At 41.2% G+C, this 20861-nt stretch overlaps 1 protein-coding gene across 2 annotated transcripts in view; it reads right to left on the bottom strand.

Annotated features, from left to right (window-relative positions):
* The window catches only part of Greb1l (GREB1 like retinoic acid receptor coactivator), a 224445-nt gene that overhangs the window by 84114 nt on the left and 119470 nt on the right, over positions 1–20861 (bottom strand). For both annotated transcript variants that reach the window (XM_021235134.2, XM_005065384.4), the window contains exons 3-7: positions 19178–19337; positions 18785–18982; positions 7535–7711; positions 4142–4318; positions 1892–2014 (exon numbers count right to left, since the gene is read on the bottom strand). In XM_021235134.2, the coding sequence (XP_021090793.1) occupies positions 1892–2014; positions 4142–4318; positions 7535–7711; positions 18785–18982; positions 19178–19334 (832 nt within the window). In that variant the 5' untranslated portion in view covers positions 19335–19337. The remainder of the gene's footprint in view (positions 1–1891; positions 2015–4141; positions 4319–7534; positions 7712–18784; positions 18983–19177; positions 19338–20861) is intronic.

Here is a 20861-nt window from a genome sequence, read left to right as displayed (position 1 = left end):
CTTCTCTCCCTTGCTTGCTTACGTCTTCCCATGGCACTGGGGGATCCTTTGCTAAAGCCTGAATCTTTGCAAAAGACAGATATCTTCTTTCATAACAAAAATATGTTTTCAAAATAAATGGTATGATTAAGATTATATTAGTGCTTATGACGTTTTAATATTTTTCATTATTTTCGGGGACAACTTGTTATTTATACATCTAGCTTACCTTGTAGTAAAGATAGCATGGTTTATTGTTTCTTAATCCCTTCTGTTAGTGGTTTTAAATCATGGGAGTTATTAGTCAGGTATTGGAACTCTGCCTCATAACATTTGATAAGGTTCTTGGAACTACTTGATATGGATTTATTGGAATGAAGTAAATGTCAATTTTAACACTATAGTCTTAATATTTTATTATCTCCAAGGTCTAAGGACAGATAACACACCATAAACCCATCAAATCACTAAAATAATATTCTAGGACAGCCATGTAGGCACATTGCTGACGCAACGAAGGTTGGCCTTTCAGTGCCTAGAACAAGACACCAACTTTTTCCTTTTCCTGAACTGCTAGTAACAGAATGCTATTTCGTTTATTTTAGAAAGAAACACTCTGCCGTCTTAGGTAATGGGCTCTATCTCAGTATCTTGGACAACTTGAAAGTTAGACATCTTTATTCAGGATCAGGCAGACTTTGCTGAATATGAGCATAGGGCAAGATACATTCTGCTGCAACTTGTCTCATACTTGCACTGCTGTTGACATATTCTAATACTTCCATCTTGTAAAAAGTACAGCTTAGTAGCTCATGAAAAGTTTGTATAAATTTTGAAAGCAGCAAGGTACATAGCTAATGGAGACTCCTTGTTCTGTTTTTGTTTTTTAACCTGCGGTAGAGCAGACATGGGTAAAACACACATGAAGTTTACATATCAGTTGATAAAATGCTGCAAACAAGGGAAACTGACAAAAAGAATTCATATTCTCCTTAATATACTTCTTGCCTAAGACCTAACCATGTCAATTCTGAGTGATTTTTCTCAAATAATCAACAACTCATCAACCTGCAGCACGGGCCACTGGGCTCTACCTGAATCTAACCTCATCCCAGGTTCTTGCCAGGGCTGCATAATGACGAGATTCAGAAAGCTGGCCTGGTAGCCAGTTTGTTCCCCCATCAGATCAGTCAACCATTCTGCTGGCCCAGCTTTGATAATGTACTCAAGGTTTCAAGTACTAAGATTTTTATCTAGTTATTTGCAACTGAGCTCCTAGCCTTGAAAACTCCATCCTGGATTCATCCATTGTGATACACAATCCACCCAGAAGCCTTGTCTCATATCCAGGTAGTGTGCTGCTCTCTTGAGTCATCTTAGGGTTTTTTATTTCTGCAGTTTTTTTTTTCTTTAGAGGGCTTTGTTTTCCTGGTGTCCTCCATCTTCTCTGGCTCTTAAACTCTTTTGCCTCTTCTTTGGGGCTCCCTGAACTCTGAGGGGAGGTATTTGAGTCATCTCAGGGTTTAAAAGGAGGTCCATCCTAGAATTCTAGTCTTCATGAGTGTGTTCCAGTGTGTGCTACCCCTTGCTGTGGTGTCTGATTTCCACACACTCTCTGCTGTCTGAGTCCCTGGCATTGCATTTTATGCCAAAGCTAAGTTTTCTGCCAACTGTCAGTTCTTTTCTCCATTCACTGTCTAATATGGTGGACTTTTGAGACGTCAGTCCCAGTCCTGCAGAGACTTATTGCCTCAATGCTGGGTTCTAATTATAACGTTAACTCAAATGGTATCTTAGCAACACCCAGATAGTATTTCATTTGAAAACATCTCACGCAAACCAGCTAAGCAAACTTAAAGATGCTTCCTTAAGCACACATCTGTCCTTGCACTAACACGAAGCCATTTCGTACCTGTCTGAGTGAAGCCTGCTTTGTATCCGTTAGCTGTCCCAGTCTCTGGAGTCACAGTTGACGACACTGAAGAAATGGGCTTAGCGGAGTGGCAAACAGCAGAGGACTGACGGCTTCTACATTCTAGAAGGGAGTAGAAACATGGTATGAAAAAGCTGGTTTATATTTTATCTGGCAATGGCACACGACCCACAAGGTCTCCATAACGGTTTCTGCTTCTTGAGTGACAGCAGCTTTCCTAATTACTGTCTCGAGCAGCCTGTTCAGGCTGGTGAACAGTTTTTCCTAAGCCAGATGTTACGCTTATGAACAATCACAATTTTATGATCAGGTCCCACATGAAAAGTGCAATAACCAACACAGTCTGCTAGTTTTATGGGGAAGACAGAGGCTAAAATGTCAATATTTATAAAAACATGTTGAGCTTTTAGGATACCAGGTAACTTCTTGTTCATAATTTATTTAAATGTGCAATGGTAACTTTAATCCTTCTAGTTTGCTTCCAGACTTTTCTACTCAATCTGAACGAATATTCAAACATCAGAGAAATAAAAACTCTATAGATAAAGATAAAAATTAGAAGCAAATTGTTATTATTCTCAGTTCTTGTATTTTTGGTTGCGAGCCTAGCCTTTAACGACTGAGCAACTCCCAGCCTATTCTCAGTCCCTAGTAAAGGTAATATGTACGTGGTATTCAAAGCGATTATTGACAATGCAGTGGCAATGTTTGCATTAAGTATCTGATGTTAATGACTAATTACATTGGGTACTGACTCAGTGAACACTGTGATAGTCTCTTGGACTTCAAGGTCTAACTAAATTATACTATTACTAATCTCAAAAGGTATCGCGTGAAATAGAAATGGTGGTATGACAGGTTATGAGTTCTAAAGAAAGTTCCCGTGGGAATGAGAAATTTGCAAAGGTTGAAAGCAGTTTTCTGAAGCCTGCTATGCTATGACTTTCTGAAAAGTGGTTGTGTTTTGGCATAAATTTAACTTCACCTTATGTATATTATATGTATATGTGCATATTGATAATACATAATTTTATATAGGCTACTTTAAAAAATGACCCATGAGGTGGCTCAGAGGGCAAAGGTGATCACCACCAAGCCTGACACACAAATTCAGTCCCTGAATTTGCACAGTGAAGAGAGACAACAGATTCCCATAGATCTCTGACTTTCACATGTGTGTGTGCTACCCACACACACACACACACACCAGTCAATCAATCAATCAATCAATCAATCAATCAATCAATCAATCAATCAATGCTACAAAGATGAACTCTCTTAGCACCAGAAAGTTAAGTGTATTTACACAAGCAAAACAAAAGGTAAGGTAAAAAAATTAAAAGGTAGAGAGATGATACTTATCAAGTTTTTTAGTCTCTCATTAGGGTTTACGGTATTCAAGAATACTTTCTGGAGGAAATTCTTTATCCTTAACCAGGATAAAGAGCTATGAATGAAATTCCTAAGAATTCAGTGGTTTCAAGCTCTGATGACAGTGGCTTGGGACACACAGCATCATTTCCTGAGGTGTTATATAATGCCACCTCAAATGCTGCCAAGAGTAACTATGGTGGAGGACTCAGAGACAAATGTGCTATTGCAATTCAGATGTATTATGCTATTCCATAGTCAGCAAAACTCTTATGTAAGCAAGAAGGGTAAAGACAATTATTCTATAGAGATAAGTTCTCAGTGTCAGAAGAAACTGCTTTAGGACAGTGGCTAAAACCATGGTGATTCCCACTAGGTTCCTGAGGATGTTACTTCCTGCAGAGTAGAGGGCTAAATTGCTGCTAATTCCAAAGAAACAAAACTGCCAACTCGCTCACTCCCCTAGACACCCAGAACGGCTGGATGGCTTATTTGGGGTGTGTTTTTTGGTAAAATAAAATAGAAAAATGTAGGTTGTTGAGAATTACTAACAAACTGGAATAAAGCAAAGAGCACATTTTACACTCAGAAATGAAAAGTTACCAGAAGTTTCCCAGCCCCAGAGCCACATGCTTTCTCTGTTGACAGATCTAGAGACTTGCACTTTCCTAACGCTCAAATGCTTCAGTTAATTCTAACAAGGGACAGTTCATACAGCCTCCCAAAGGGCTTCACATTTTTGAGCAGCCTTTTGAACTTGAGCTATTTATCTACCCCACACCTGTACTCTGAACCCTGCAAGGGTCACCAGTCACCACCCCAGAATCTCCTTCCCCTCCCCCTCTGGAATCCAATTACCTTTCCAGCAGATGAGCGGCCCCTTTGATAACACACCCTGGGAGGTTCTGACTAGGTAGTACTTCAAGTGCTTCTGCTTCTTTGGCTGGGTGGTGAGCTTCAAGTTGATGTGGTTGGAAAATTCCGTGAAATATCGAAATCCTCTTTCTCCACAACCAATACAGTTTCCAGAGAACCCTGAAATGGGGAAAGCCAGTGTTACTAGTGTCCTTGTAAGCTAACACACTACTTCTAAATGTAAAAAGTATAAAAATATTCATAGTCTATGAGCCAACAGTGCCCCAACTTTTAGGAAATACTTCAGAAGGGTGGGAAAAAGCAAGGATAGAGTTTTAATAGAGCCCCAATCCCCACTTTCACCCCATCTTTCTTCTTTAATTTTAAATTCTTCATATACAATGGCAAAGAATCAGTGCTTGTTAACTGGAACTTTATGTTCAAAAGAATCAGGCAATTTAATATTGCTTCAATGCAGTTAATAAACAGTCAAATTATAACAACAGCAGAGTCATTTTTATAACAGTAGAAGACTGGGACTAAGTTAACAGGACAGTGGCTAATAAAATGGAGTAAAAAGTGTCAGGTGGCAGAATTTACATAGTACAGAAAGACAGGAAGACTGTCTGGGGGCTGGGGAAGTATAACGCAGTAAGGGAACCCCTAGCTGCACAAAGCCCAGAGTTCCAGCACTGGGAAGGGAAAGAAAGGAGGGGAGAGGGAGGGAGAGAGGGGAGGGGAAGGGAGGGAGGGGAGAGGGAGAAAGGAGGGACAGGGGAAGAAGGAGGGAGAAAGGGGAGAGGGAGAGAGAGAGGGAGCGAGGGAAAAAGGGAGAGAGGGAGGGAGGAGAGGGAGAGAGAAAAGGAGGAGGGAGGGAAGGGAGGGGAAAATGAAGAGAAAGAAAATTTTGTCTTTAAATCTTTTCAGTTTGTTCCTTAAGAACCTGCTGAGGAAAGAATAATGGGTGAATGTCAGAGAACATCATATACCTAACGAAAACAGCCTTATGAAAACCTGTCTCTTTATATAATGAATAAAGAATAATAAAATTTTAACTTAAAGTTTTACCGTTCAATTTTTCATTACTTAAAAAACTATTTAATCGTTAAATACCTGCTATTTATTATTTAAAAAAATTTTAAGAGCCCGGGAGTCCTACTGTTGGTTTTCTGCACACCTCAACACAGCAGCTCGTCCCCAGAGACCCACAGCCTGTGAATGTGTGAGTGTATGACAAGTGTCTGACCCAATATGGAACACTTAGAATCTCCCTTCTAAAATATTATCTAGATGGTACTGGACCCTAGATTTGCAAGAGTTTGTAAAAATTGGAGCCCATATGTGGTTTGTCTCAACTGTGCCCAGTATGTATCTTTGGCACTTGTGGAACATGAAAATGACCAAGAGATGTTAACCAATACATGGCTCTGAACTATAATTTAAGAAGCCTTCATATAATCCTAGCCCTTGGGAAGCAGAGGCAAGTGGATCTCTTGTGAACTCAAGGCCTACATAACGAGTTTAAGGCCAGTCAGGGTGAAGATCTTGTCAAGAAAGAAATAAAGGCTGTGGGGAGAGAAGGGACCTCTGTCTAGCATGTTTAGGGTCATTTTATGACTCAAGGTATTGACTGATGTTCTTTAAGACTTTCTGCACAAAACTAAAACAAAACATAAACTCACAATCAATACAGAAGACTAATTCTTTGTCCTCTTCCTTTTACTGATATTTGTATTTTAAAGATATGGTTCCATCTAAATAAAAGGAATTCTGAGAAGCAAAACCTCTAGAAAAAACACAGCAGCAAAAGAACAACAAAGCTTATATACCTAGTTTTCTTTTTATTACAAAACAAATAAAAAACCAGATAGGTGTGGTGGTGCACACCTTTAGTCAAGCCTATGGAGGCAAAAGCAGATCTTGATGAGTCTGAGACCAGCCTGTTCTCCGTATCGAGCTCCAGGACATGCAAGTCTCCATGGTGAGATCCTGCCTGTCTTAGTTAGGGTTACTATTACTGCAGTGAAACACCATGACCAAAAGCAAGTTACATTTCTGCACCATGGTTCATCACAAGCAGGGCAGGGCCCTGGAGGCAGGGGCTGATGCAGAGGCCCTGGAGGGGTGCTGCTCACTGGCTTGCTCTCCCTGGCTTGCTCAGCCTGCTTTCCTGTATATACAAGGGAAGGCACCATCTACAAAGGGCTGGGCCCTCCCCCTCTCAATCCCTGATTAAGAAAATGCTCTTTCCAATGATCTTATGGTGGCATTTCTTTCAATTGAGGGTCTGTCCTTTCAGATGACTCTAGCTTGAGTCAAGTTGACATAAAACTATCCAGCACACTGTCTGAAAACAAGACAGCAACAAAAACAACCAAAACACCAGACCCACTCTCTTTTCTCCTGATGTAGTGTAGTTATGTTGTGGAAAAGCCAAGATTCTAAGCCATCCCAGAAAGTAAAATAATCCTGAGATATTGTTATATGTTTCGTAGCATTTATGTATCCTTAGTTATTTTAGGAGAATTGATAACATGAGAAGTATCTGTTAGTTACCTTTCTTGTTACCGTGATAGACTGGTGACAGAAATAGCATAAGCTAGGAATGGTTTATTCTGGCTATGGTTCAAGAGGTGCGACTCATCATGACAGGAAGGGGTAGGCTGGATCAGCTCCTAACTGGAGATCAGTGAGGCAACTGGTTACATTGTAGCAACCTCTAGCCAGGCTCCACCTCCTGAAGGTTACACACCTTCAGGACAGCACTACCAGGTAGGAACCAGTGGTCAAACACAAGAGCCTGGCGGTGACATTTTAATATAACTTTTACTGGGTTCCTTGACAATTTCATATGTATAATGTGCATGATGAATATTAAACCCCTCTCTAGTCTCCCTCCTTTGGAGACATTTTACATGCAAACTAATCATATCTATAAGGCATTAGGTAGTATTGAAAATTTGCAAATACTTTACAAAGTGAATAATTCGCAAACAACTGAGAATTGACATCAGGTTAAGATCAGTGACTATGCAGAATAAACTTCACTTTATTGAAAAAAATTCAAAAAACATTTTACATGGCTAAGGATGAAATTGAGATCATTTCATGTGCTAAATAAATACTCTACTTTTAGTCCTAAAATACTAAATTTTGATAAATTGCATGCTTTCTAATTGTCTCAAAAAGTTTTGCATGCCTAAACTATTACATTAATAATAAAAATGTAAAATATATTTAAGTTAATGAGAGAAGATTATTTGCTGTTTGAAACTAAACCATTCAAACTCTAACTAAATTCAGTGACATACATACAACATTTTCTGGTAATTTTCAATAAACATGTATTTCAATTCCCTCCTTCTGGACGAAGTTTTATAGACGTTAAACACTCACCTAAAAGTGCATTTTTCCCATGGTCGTCTGGTAGAAATCGCTTGTCCACAGCACAAACTAGGATATGTTCGGGGAGATTGGGAGACTTGGCCCCTACCAGGAGGAATCCTGCTGGGATGTCAATTTGTTCCATACACAGTGATACCAAACGCAAATCCTTTCCTGCTTGACAAAACCCTGAAAAACAGTAAGAAGAACACAGTAGAACTTTAGGAAAGACAACATCTCCTTATCCTCCATTGGGAAAGTAGAGTTAGTTACCTATGGGAATCACTTCTAAGGACTCAAAGCCCATGTACCCCAACAAGAAAACTAATCTATCCTCTCCTCTCTGGTTCCGTCAAGATGACAACTCAGGTTTTCAGGCCCATAAGTAAGGCATCATAAATATATAGCCTATACATTTTATATGCATATTGTAAGGTTTTTACGTTCTCTCTCTCTCTCTCTCTCTCTCTCTCTCTGTGTGTGTGTGTGTGTGTGTGTGTGTGTGGTGTATTACATGTGAGTGTCAATGTGTGTGTTCGGGATCCTGCAGAAGCTAGAGGTAATGTTAGCTGTCTTCTTCAGCTCTGCTCTACCATTGAATCTGGAGCTCATCACTTTGGATAGGACGGTGGTGATTAGTTCCAGGGATCTGTATGTCTTCTCTTACTCCCCACCAGTATGGCAGTTACAGACCCTCGCTTGTCTTTTTTTGTAGGTGCCTGGGATCTGAACTCAGGTCCTCATGCTTGCAGCACACTGCTTTACCAATGATTCATCTCCCTAGCTTATTTCCCAGCCCCCCCACACCCCATGGGACTAGCTCACCACCACCTGTAACTCCAGCTCCAGGGATTTGACACCATCTTCTAGACTCAAGCATACATAACACCACACAGATATAGAGAATATACAATTTAAAATAAAATGAAAAAATTTTAAATTATAAAACACTAAATCAGGAAGCACTTGAAAGTATTGAAAGAAGTGTCAAGATTGCTCATCAAAGAGATTACTAATTGACAATAAAGGTAGAACACAATTCCCCTAGGAAGCGCCATCGGCATCCTTACCCTTAAGTATGACCTGCTTCAAGAATTGGGACATGAACCACCTTACTAACCAGCATGGATTAACCACTGATGAGAAGCTTTTGACTGGCTATTCACTGAGCTATGTCTGGGAGCTTCCTCTGTTGCCGAGGCTGGAACAGCGAGTCTCTGCAAGTGTGACTCTGTATTGGATGGTTCAGTGCTTGTGAGCATTTGCTGCTCTTTCAGAGGATCACAGTTTGGTTCCCAGCACTCATCTGGGTGGCTCACAACTGCCTGTAAACTCCAGTTCTAGGGATCCAACACTCAAGTCAGCAAGACTTCTGTGGCAAGCACTTGTACCTGAGGAACCATCTCACTGCCCTACTAATTTTGTATAAGTGAAATTTAAATAGGCATCATTACCATTTCCTAAAACCTGTTCATTATAATTCCCTACTTTAAAAACAGTATATAGCCTTCTTCCAACATGTGCAAAGTGAGTAAAACCCATCAAGTGAGCTCACAGTTCATTTAGACAAAGCCTGTTATCAGTGGGTAGTCTTTACTATTATACAATTTCACATTGTTTTCAGCTACAATGATACGTTGCTTAATTCATATATGTAACGGGCTGCTGTTTAAAGTTGGGAAGCTCAGGTAATTATAGGACTGTAATTTTACTAATGCACCCAAATATGCTCCTTGGGCATATAAAGTTGAATTTCTCATCCTTACTCACTCAGACATCTCCCTTAATATGGAGCCACTGGCAACTGATAGCTCCTGGGGCTGGGAGAGTCTTTCTTTTGTGAATGTGTTCTCATTGGTAGGCTTCCCATGCTCCAGTGGCTCCGTGCACTTACTGGATTTAGTGGGTTATCAGAAAAAAAAGACATGAAGTTGGGAGTAGGACACATTGGAAAATTTGGAGGAGGGAAAAGGAGAGTGGATATAATTATATCTCATTGTACATATGTGTGAAATTCTCATGAATAAAGTAATCTATAATTTTAAAATGATAATATTAGAAATGGGAATGTACTTTAGTAGTAGAGTGACCTAACGTGTGCAGGCAGGCCCTAGTTCAATTCTTAGAAACACACAGACACATACACAAACATTCACACACACACACATAAACACACATACACACATACACATCAGTAAGATTATATAAAATGCATCAATGTGAGTTTTAGACACCAAAAATTAATGCTTGCTTTCTTTTATTTGGAGATCACTATATTGTTCTGGCTGGCCTAGAACTCTCTACATAGATCAGGCGGGCCTTGAACTCACAAAGATCCACCTGTCTGCCTCCCAAGCACTGGAAATTAATGTTATAAAGATTAAAAAATAGTAATTATGATTAATTATGATCCAGACTAAATTTTATCACAAAGCAAAAATATAAAATTATGGGAATAAATTTCTATATTCCTTTTTTTTCTTTTTTTCCATTGTATAGTTTTAGCTTCTTTGTCAAAGATCAGATGTTCATACATGTGTGGGTTAATATCAGGGTTTGCCTCACCCTCCCTGGGGAAATGAGGGGATGGGATATTGGGAGGGTTGGTGGGAGGGCACAGGAGGAGGGGAGGGAAATGGAGAGGGACCTGGAATTGACATGTGAAGCAACCTGGTTTCTAATTTAAATTTAAAAATAAAAAAAACTATATAATTTCTATATTCCTTTAATCCCCAAATATAGAAATTCCATAACTTGGGCATTTGATGTTGATTAGGAGCTAGGAATATAGTTCAGTGGAAGATGGAGGAGTGTTCGCCTAGTATGCTTGAGAGTTCTATAGCCAGAAAGGGGGTAGGAGGAAAGTAGTAGAGTTTAGACTGTTTTTTAAATGTTGAAAACATTTAAAACTCCTGAAACAAAGTTTAATCTTTTACTTTTGAATTCTCATACTCTCTTTTTATACATCCAACTTAAAGTTAAACTACAACTCTTAAGTCATAAACTGTAGATAGTTTTTGTATAGCATAAATATCAAAGACTATGTTAATATACCAGTCAGTCCAGATTAAGTGCTTTAAGACCATGCTGGGAAAACCCACAGAAACAGCTGACCTGAGCAAGTGGGAACTCATGGACCCGAGTCTGACAGCTGGGGAATCAACATAGGTCCAAAACCAGGCTCCCTGAACATGGGTGTCAGCTAGTAGCACTGGGAAGTCTATGGAGCCTCTGGTAGTAGAACCAGTATTTATCCCTAGTGCACAAACGAACTTCTGGAGCCCATTTCCCATGGAGGGATACTCTCTTAGCCTAGATACACAGGGGAGGGCCTACTCCCTGACCCAAATGACTTGACAGATTTTGATGATCCCTCATGGAAGGCCTCACCCTCCCTGGGGAGAGCATGGGAATGGGATGGGGTGTCAGTGGGGGTGGCACAGGAGGATGGGAGGGAGAGGGAACTGGGACTGATATGTAAAATAATATTGTCTCTTAAATAAAATTTATAAAATTTAAAAAATTAAAGTTAACATTTTTATCATATGTCATGCAATGACAGAATTATTTCAAAATGCTTGAGGAGTTCAAAAGTGTCTTACTAAAAGAGATTTGTGACTTGGAAGATTGGGGGACACTAAAATACTCTAATCTCTTCAATATGTCAATGAGAGAAAGGTCCAGGAAGGTTAACCAAATGTCCTAAGGCCAAATGGCCATAAACCAACCAAGAGGACACCATGACCCAGATCTCTAACTCCAAATGAGGTGCTCCCTCAGCCTCTCCACCTCTTGCTGACTGAAAAGGAACATGACTAAAAACTCTACAACTCTGGATACTAAGGCAGCAAGACCTTGAACTCAAGACCAGCCTGAGAATCGATCTCAGAGCCAAATAAAAAAAAAGACTAAAACTAAAAGCATTAATAATACCACCACCAAAAAAAAAACCCACAAAAAAACAAAACAACAACAACAACAACAACAAAAAAAACACAGAAAAAAAGTGGGCTGAAGAGTTGACTCAGTTGTTAAGAGCACTGGCTGCTCTTCCAGAGGACCCCAGCTCATTACTGCCCACAACACCAGCTCCTGGGGGGAATCTGATGCCTTCTTCTGGCCTCTTTGGGTATTGGGCACTCATGTGGTTGGTCTCTCTCTCTCTCACACACACATATAAACACACACACACACACATAAATAAAAAATAAATAGATCTTAAAAACCAACAACAACCGGGCATTGGTGGCGCACGCCTTTAATCCCAGCACTCGGGAGGCAGAGGCAGGTGGATCTCTGTGAGTTAGAGACCAGCCTGGTCTAACGAGTGAGTTCTAGGACAGGCTCCAAAACAATACAGAGAAACACTGTCTCGAAAAAAACAAAAACAAACAAACAACAACAACATAAGTGCTTCTGACCTGTCTATGCTTTCCCCAACCCCGGTACAAAACAGGTGCCACACTATAACCCCTTCCTTGCTTGTTTTTTCAGTCCTAACACGTGATTTCATTGTGCCCTTTTAAGCTGAATTCTGTGGGGCATTGGATATAACATTCCTTGTCAACCATGACTATGTCAGCATCTACCCATCTCATATGCACTGACAAATCCTTAAAATGCAAGGTTTTAGCTATGAGTGCTGGCATCCACCCATCATGCCAGCTAATGAGGAGGCTGAGGATTGTGAGGTCAAGAGTTTGTTAGTCTGGAAAGTTTTTACAAACCACAAAATGATCTATGTTTAGAATATGTTTCTCTTTTCTTCTCTCCCTCTCCCCCCATTCTTCCCACCCCCTGTAGGCCAAAGGTCCATGTCAGCTGTCTTCTTCAATTGCTGTCCACCCTATTCTTTTGAGACAGAGTCTCTCACAGAACCTGGAGTTCACTAATTAGCTAGGCTGGCTGGCCAGTGATTCCCAGGGTTGCAGAAATGTGTACCTATCTAAGCCTGGCTTTTTCTTCTAAGTGCTGAGAATCTGAACTTGGGTCTTCCTGCATACAGTTGACACTTCACTAACTGAACCACCTCCCCAGTCCAAAGACTGACACTTCTGATGAGATTTCTCTCATGGCAGAGGTGGGGTAAGGGGAAACTACTATTTTGGTTCCTGACTAAACACAATCGAGAGGGCACAGCATGGAGAGTGCCCACAGAAAAGCATGATTTTCCTTAAAATGAAAGAACTGTTATTTCAGAGTTTTCTCTGGGGCAAAATGAAAACTACATAATTCACTTAAGTGAAGAAGCAAGAACAGTTTCCAGTAAGGTAGACTTGGGGATTTCCACTCGGGTGGGAGGATAGACGACAAAGGTGATAATCATTAAACAATGAATGGATTGTGGAAGAAGCATGCTTCCTAGACTTCTTTTCTTAAAAGCGCTGTACCCGAGACAACGAAAAGATAAACGTGGGGGAAGGTCTGTGAAATGGGTTCAAGGACCAATAGAAAGAGCTTCCGTGTCTAAATCGGGGACTCTTTAAGTAACGTTCAGCAGCGTGTGTAGCACAAAACAAAGGAAATATCCACAAGGATAGACATAAATGATGCAACATGGTGGAGAAGAAATGAATCTCTGTAAGGTAAAACTTCAAATAAGCATATCTAGATATGTTACTTTGCCCATAGGATGTGGTGCATAACGACCGACTGTGTGCATTTCTTCCACAGCACGGGGGACTGGGAGCACCAAGAAGGCACCACTTCAGGTAACTAAGTTCAGCACCCAGTCATTAATATGAGGTACTGATGCTGGGCATTCTTGGAATAATGTGATGGACATGACATTCCACCTCTGTGACCTTCATTCAGACCACAGTCACTGAGTCTTCAGGAAACACACACACACACACACACACACACACACACACAAACACACACACCCCCCAAAACCTTCTATAAAGGGATTTCTTTATAGAGCCATTAAAACCAGGGGGGGAAAAATCTAACAATGTCACAGCTAAGAGGACACCTAAGGAGATAATATAATAAAATCTGGTATAGTATTCTTGATAGGATCCTTACTCAGAAAAGGACATTAGATAAAAGCAAGGAATTGTTAAAGTTAATAAAAACAAATAAGTATTAGCTCCCTAATTGTAACACATGTGCTTCTTATACCACACTGTTCATAGAAGAAATTGCGTACACATAGAAATGGATCTTCTGACTTGCATTTTCTAGAACTGTAAAGCTGCTCCTAAAAATAGTCTTTAAATCCATTTCTTCTAGTTACTTGCCAACACAGCCTCAGGCAATTTAATTAACAAGAAAGATCGGGGTGGAAAGAGAAAGCAGCCCTGAGGCTGGCACACTCAGGAGGGACGCAGCTCATGGCCAAAGATGGCCACAGAAGCAAAGGAAAGTTACTAAATTCAGTTTGTGCTGATCCTAAAAATTCAAAGTTCACCTCTCAAGCGCCTGGTGCTCTTTTTCTGACTATTTCCCCTAAAGTCAAATTGTCAGGGGTTAGCACAGCTAGTTAACACATCATAGATCAGAGATCCCCAAAGGATGAAAAAATATTAAGAGCAATGTTTATGGTTTGTTTTTTTTAACTGCAAATAAGCTGTGCCTGTAAGGAGTGGTTAGCTACAGTATCCATGACATGTGGCTGGATTTCCAGACCAAAACGATCCCAGTATCCCTCATGGCAGGGAGATGACTCCTCTTTAGAGACTACTAGAACACCTCAGAGCACCCCACGGGAGGATCTAGGCGGCTGCTGCTGTACTCAGGAAGGGAAGACAGTTGCTTATATGGGTGAGCAACTTGTTTTGCAAACTTGCTCCGGGACTCACTTCACTTCTGAGGGCAATAAGGGAAGGCTGCTCTCCTGCCACACTCTTTTGAGACAAATGATTTTAATTAAAACACTGTGGTGGTGATAGCTGAGGGCTCTTCTTTATAAACTTCATCTGCATTTTCTTAAGAAAATAGCAAAGGTTTTCACTTCATAGAAGGGGATTTGCATTCTCCAATTATCTCCAACTTGAAGGCACCAGAGTCAATAGAAAGGGGGAAAGGAACGTTTACTGACACAGCAGTAAACCCAACTAGAGTAATGAAAGCAGCTTCCAGAGGTCTAAAACCCGGTTGCTCTTCACCTGCGTAGACAATCAGCTGCCTCCCAGCAGGGTAGGAACCCACTCTAGTCCAATAATTTACATAAGAAATTAGCAACCGAAATTTGCCTATGAATGGCAGCCGGTCAGATGTTAAGTATCTGCTTATCTAAATTGCCTCTAAAAATAACTTCACGGCTTTAAGCCTTAGGCAAACAGAGGATTCCCCAGGAACCTGAAGTTGGCATTCTCAAACAAGGCCGCCGCCATTCTAGTGCGCAGTTTCATTGCTGCGTTGTGAGCACGACTTCAGGGCTGCTTTCCATTTGAGCAGGAAGATTCTTAGATCTCCCAGTGAGCAGAACTGATAACACCACGTGAAACCTCAAATACCAAGCTATAAACGACTTTTTCATTTTAAACGCCGTCTCAGGGGAGAGTTAAGCACAGGACATGGACAACGGCCAGTAGTTATGAGAACCGGAAGCAGCAGACGTAGGTCTTGACCCCTTTACTCATATTATCGCTCCTCCCTCACTTCGATTGTACTGCAGGAGGTCAGACTGATGAGTTGGTTATAGATCTCTGCATCTGTTTCCATCTGTTTCTGAAAGAGGGTTCTAGCTTCTCTGGGGACATGAATTGTAGGCTGTGTATCTTTTGCCTTATGTCTGGTATCCACTTATGAGTGAGTACATACTATATTTGTCTTTCTGGGTCTGGGCTACCTCACCGAGGATTTTTTTTTCTAGTTCTGTCTATTTGCCCGCAAATTTAAAGATGTCATTGTTTCTTACCACTGAGTAGTCCTCCATTGTGTAAATACACCACATTTTCTTTATTCATTTTTTGGTTGAGGGGCATCTAGGTTGTTTCCAAGATCTGGCTATTATGATAATGCTGCTATGAACATAGTTGAACAAATGTCTTTGTGATGTGAGTGTGCCTCATTTGGGTATATGCCCAAAAGTGGTATTGCGGGGTCTTGAGGTAGATGGATTCCTAATTTTCTGAGAAATTGCCACTGATTTCCACAGTGGCGGTAGAAGTTTGTAGTTCCACCAGCAATGGAGGAGTGTTCCCCTTTCTCCACATCCTCTACAGCATCACTAACTCCACCCTGTCAACTGGGGAATCAGCATAGGACTGAACTAGGACCCTTGAATACAGGTGATAGTGGTGAGGCTTGGGCAGTATATGAGGCCAATGGCAGTGGAACCAAGATCTAACTCTAATGCATAGACTGATTTAGTGGAGTCCATTCTCTATGGAGAGACAACTTGCCCAGCCTAGACATGGAGGTTGTGCACCTTGGTCCTGACTCAACGATGTGAGGGATAGACTTAGTTGACATCCTAGGGGAGGCCTGACCCTCTCTGAGGAGAGGATGGGAGGCGGGATGGGAGAAGAAGAGGAGAGCAGGGGGAGAGGAAGGAGGGGGAACTGGGATCGGAATATAAAAAATAATAAATAATGAAATAATGAGATAAAATAAAGCAAAATCACCATTGCCCTTTTGGGGCTGAGGTGAAAGGGCCACCTCAAATTCTATAGCTACAGTGTGAGTTAAAGGTCAGCCTGGGTTAGAGTGAGATCCTGGCATAAATAGACAAAACAGATCCTAACTTCGTGGGGGTTTCCATTGCTATTGCTTTGTTTGCTTGTATTCTTTGAGTCAGGGTCTCACTGTGCAGCTGTGTCTGTCCTGGAAGTCACTGTGTATGTCAAGGTATCCTCAAACTCACCGAGATCCACCCCCCTCTGCCTCCCAAGTGCTGGGATTAAAGATATCTTGTTGTTTTCAGGATATCTTGGTAGCTACAAAATAACTTTTCAAAATACCTGGTTATAAATAACGCCATTACCAAATTGGAAACACACCCCCAAGTACAGAAGGACAGGGAAAACTCTCTCCCACACTTTGGAAAAAAATTTTGTCATTTCACAAATCATCCCCTGAAGCTTTTACTCTGGTTCTGTTTAATTATTCACATGTAATTAGATTCTCAACCAGATACCACCACTTTAAGCACTGTTCAATGTCGTTTGTTACTTGATGAGGTGACTGCTCAGTTGAAGAAAAGATTTAACAAGAATAAATCAAGTAAGCAGCAACACAATGCTGTCACTATCGGCATCTCCATGGGTTTAAAGGCTTATGATACAACAGTAATGAGTAAACAGTGTACACTATAGTAAGTCTGGGAAAAGACTCAGTCATATGTGGAAGCAAATCCATAGGATGATGTGCTGTGGGCAGGCCTGACATGAAGAACACTAGTGCAGATCCCTTCCAGGGACACTTGTGAACTACTGGAGCATTATTCAGGTCTTTTTCCCTCTAGCTAGAGGATCTGAATCCTTCTGTGGGTTGCCAAATTCTTGGGGAAGTAGGAAATCAAAAGAAAATGAACTCCCAAACAAGGGCAACTATTTTTCTGGCTTCCCCTGGATAAGACTTTAATTTACATCAAATTACTCGTTCTCCAAGCTTTGTCAGGAAATTGTCCTGAGAGCTGGACCCTTCTTTTTCCTCCTCCCCCATGTCTCCTCAAGGTTTTCATGCTCTAATACCATGCAGGTTAATGTCAGTCAACCAGAATATAAAAACCACACCCACATACCAATTAAATGGGGATCAGAACACAGCAGCTAGGTAAAGGGAAGAAAATAGACTTTAAGTTCGGAAATCACTGAAACCACAAAACAATGAAAATGTTAGAAACCAGGATTTCCTTATTTAAAATGTGGTTCAAAGTGTGGCAGGAAATACAGCTGACACAAACGAGTAGAATGAGCTCATCAGCTGGCATGGTGGTGTACACCTTTAATCACAGCACTAGGGAGGCAGAGGCAGGCAAATAAATCTCTGCGAGTTGGAGGCCAGTAAGTTCTATGTAGTGAATTCCAGGTCAGCCCACACTACATGATACCCAGTCTCAAAAAACTGAGTGGGAAGAGGGGGGAGGAAGAGAGGGAGAATCTAATTACTTATATTTCTTGTATTATTTTTTTTAAAAAGGATTTATTCATTTGTTATGTATACAGTGTTCTGCTGCATGCATGCCTGCACATCAGAAGAGGGCACACGATCTCATTATAGATGGTTGTGAGCCACCATGTGGTTGCTGGGAATTGAACTCAGGACTTCTGGAAGAGCAGCCAGTGCTCTTAACTGCCGAGCCATCTCCCCAGCCCACATTTTTATGTTCTAGAACCAAATTTTATACTTATAATGTTTATAAAAGATTTATATTTTATCTCTATACTCAGTGAGTATAGCTGTAGGGACAGCAAGATGGCTAATTAGCCAAAGGTGCTTACCAGTAAGCATGACCCTGACATTCCCCAGGGTGGAAGGAGAGAACTTACTCCCGCAAGTTGTCCTTTGATCCATGTGTGCGCCATGGTTCATGAGCACCCACCCACGTGTGTAACACACACACACACACACACACACACACACACACACACACACACGACCTAAATGTAATACTGTTCTAGGTAGATGTGGAGTCAGGCCATCTGGATTTCTATTACTATCTTGGTGGTGACTAAAAGGGCAAGAAAGATGAAACATTGTTTTAATAAAAAGCTCATGAGAGAGTAAATTCTTACAGAACAGTGGAGAAGCCTTGACCTTTGTCTGAACTTGTGTTTGCACAGATGCTCTCACTGAATTGGTTTAACCGTGAACCTTAGTCTCCTTATCTACAAGAAGGGGTGGGACTTGTGGTTCCTGTAGACATCTGTTGTGAGCCCTTGAGTCCATAGGGGTGAGGATATTGTTGTGTGATATTTTGATCGCGTTCTGACAATAAAGTTTGCTTTGAATCAGAGGGCAGAGCTAGCTATTAGCTGACCAAAATTAACCATAGAGGTTTTGGAGGACTGAAGATAAAGAGACAGCAAGTAGTAGGGTGGGGTTTAGAGAGAGTCTCAACTCTTTTTAATGGAGAAATGACAGAAACAGGAGGTCACTGGTTGGTTCTCTGTCCATTCAGGTTTTTACCCCAATATCTGACTCCCAAGTTTTTATTGATAAAGAATAATTAGATAAACGCATCAGCATATAGAACTCATTCCTTCCAACAATGACTGGTGTCCAGTCTTGAAAACCACATGGAATGATTGGAAACAGGCCAAATGAAAATTACAATACAAAGGTGAAAAGAACTCAAAAGTGCAAACCTACCATCTGTAGTACAAGATCCTTCTGGGGCAGGTTTTTGTGAATAGGGAATTGGTGGGCTGTTTGAGTCGGACATTTCTTCTTCATCTTCATCATCTTCCATTTCATTAATTGCTACATTATTAGAAAAATCCAGGCTGCCATTCTGAGTGTAGCGGTGTACTAGATCTTTATCTAGGTCTTCCACTTTGGGTTTGACATCTGGGTAAGCACAGAAACCAATGCAAATTTAGTTTTTGAAAGGACGCTTATGGAAAAAAAGATTACAGGAGGAATCCTGAAAGATATTTTTTGAGGTGGGGGAGACTGGCATTTTTAGCATTTGAGTTCCCAGGATTTGGAGTTCCCACTTCTTTTGAAAGGGGATCTAAAAATGTACGCAATTAAGAAACTTACCTGCAGACGAGAAAGGGTGTTGATCCGGGTCCAAGTAAAGCTGGGAAAAGATTGGCCGTGGGACTACACTGCTACATCTGAGTGAGGCTTCTATGGAGTTGTGTAGAGCTTCTTCAAATCTAGCAGATTTCAGTTGCCCAGCGTATGAGTTCCCCATGGTCTGTACCAGCACATCCCAAAGAAAAAGAGGAAGGGAAAAATTGCGTTGATATTTATGTCCTAAAACTACATGTATGGGGGCTAGAGAGATGGCTTAGCTGTTAAAGGGCACTGGGTGCTCTTGCAGAGGACCCAGCTTTATTTCCCAGCACCCACATGGTGGCTCATGACCATCTGTAGCTCCAGCTCTGAGGATGTGATGCCCTCTTTTGGTCTCTATGGGTATTGCACACACATTCGTGCAGGTAAAATACTCATACACAAAATAAAAATAGTCAAAAGAAAATTTAAGTGTATGTCTGGCAAATATAATCTATATCCATATAGTTATGTGAAATGTATGAAATATTTTCTTTTTTTTGTTTTGTTTTCCGAGACAGGGTTTCTCTGTGTAGATCTGGCTGTCCTGGAACTAGCTCTTGTAGACCAGGCTGGCCTTGAACTCACAGAGACCCTCCTGCCTCTGCCTCCTGAGTGCTGGGATTAAAGACATGCACCACCACTGCCGTCGTGAAATACATTCTTAATCTATCCGTCAAAACGGTTCAGTGGGTAAAGCTGGTTTCTGCCACAGGAAAGAACCAAGGAACCAAGTTGTCCTCAGACTTCCGCATGTATACTGTGTCATACACATGGCAGCACACAGTGCAAACGCATGTAAAAGCACACACAGAAAAAGAAAAGCGTCTACATTAAAGAAAGGGAAATCTAGTGCAAGTCATCTGTTACATTGCTTGACAGTCAAGGCCTACCTGAGAGCCCCTCCAGAAGACCTCATGACCCAGCCTCTCCCACCAGTCAGGCAACATTACCCTGTCAATTATGAAGCCTAGCCTGCTGAACAATGGGAACACACCTTCCTCTCACAGCTGGGCTACCACACCCTCAGATCAGCTCTTCCCTCAGCATCTGAGTAAATATTTAATCACTGCTCCCTCTAAGACCTAGGGGAGGAAAGAACTCCTGGAGAAACAAAATGAAAGTCTCATGATAATGTGCTTAATTAACCAACCCCTGAAAGCAAGCTCTGTGTCACTTATCCAAAGAACTTATTTCTGTGATGCTACCATTCATCCATATAAAAAGCATTGTTTTGCCCGGCGGTGGTGGCGCACGCCTTTAATCCCAGCACTTGGGAGGCAGAGGCAGGCGGATCTCTGTGAGTTCGAGGCCAGGCTGGACCGACAGCCTCCAAAACAATACAGAGAAACCCTGTCTCGTAAAAACAAAAAAACAAAAAAAAAGCATTGTTTCTTTGGTCTCACCTGAATGTCTTCCTTGTATCCTTCAGTCAAGTGAACAATAATAAGTTTGGCGCCACAGCCTACACATTCTTCTCATCATTAGTATTTGTGTAGTGCTCTTTAGTCACAAAAAAGTGATGTATAGTAATAATCACAATTTATTGAGTGCTAACTAATGGTTTGACCAATAAATTTCCAAATGGTCCAGGGGCCCTCATGACCCTTTCAGTGGTCCATGAAGTAAAAACATTTCAGGGCTGGGGGGATGGCTGAGGGGTTAA

Source organism: Mesocricetus auratus, unplaced genomic scaffold (genome assembly GCF_017639785.1).
Source record: "Mesocricetus auratus isolate SY011 unplaced genomic scaffold, BCM_Maur_2.0 Super-Scaffold_100015, whole genome shotgun sequence".
Taxonomy (NCBI): domain Eukaryota; kingdom Metazoa; phylum Chordata; class Mammalia; order Rodentia; family Cricetidae; genus Mesocricetus; species Mesocricetus auratus.
This window is presented reverse-complemented; position numbering and strand designations above follow the sequence as displayed.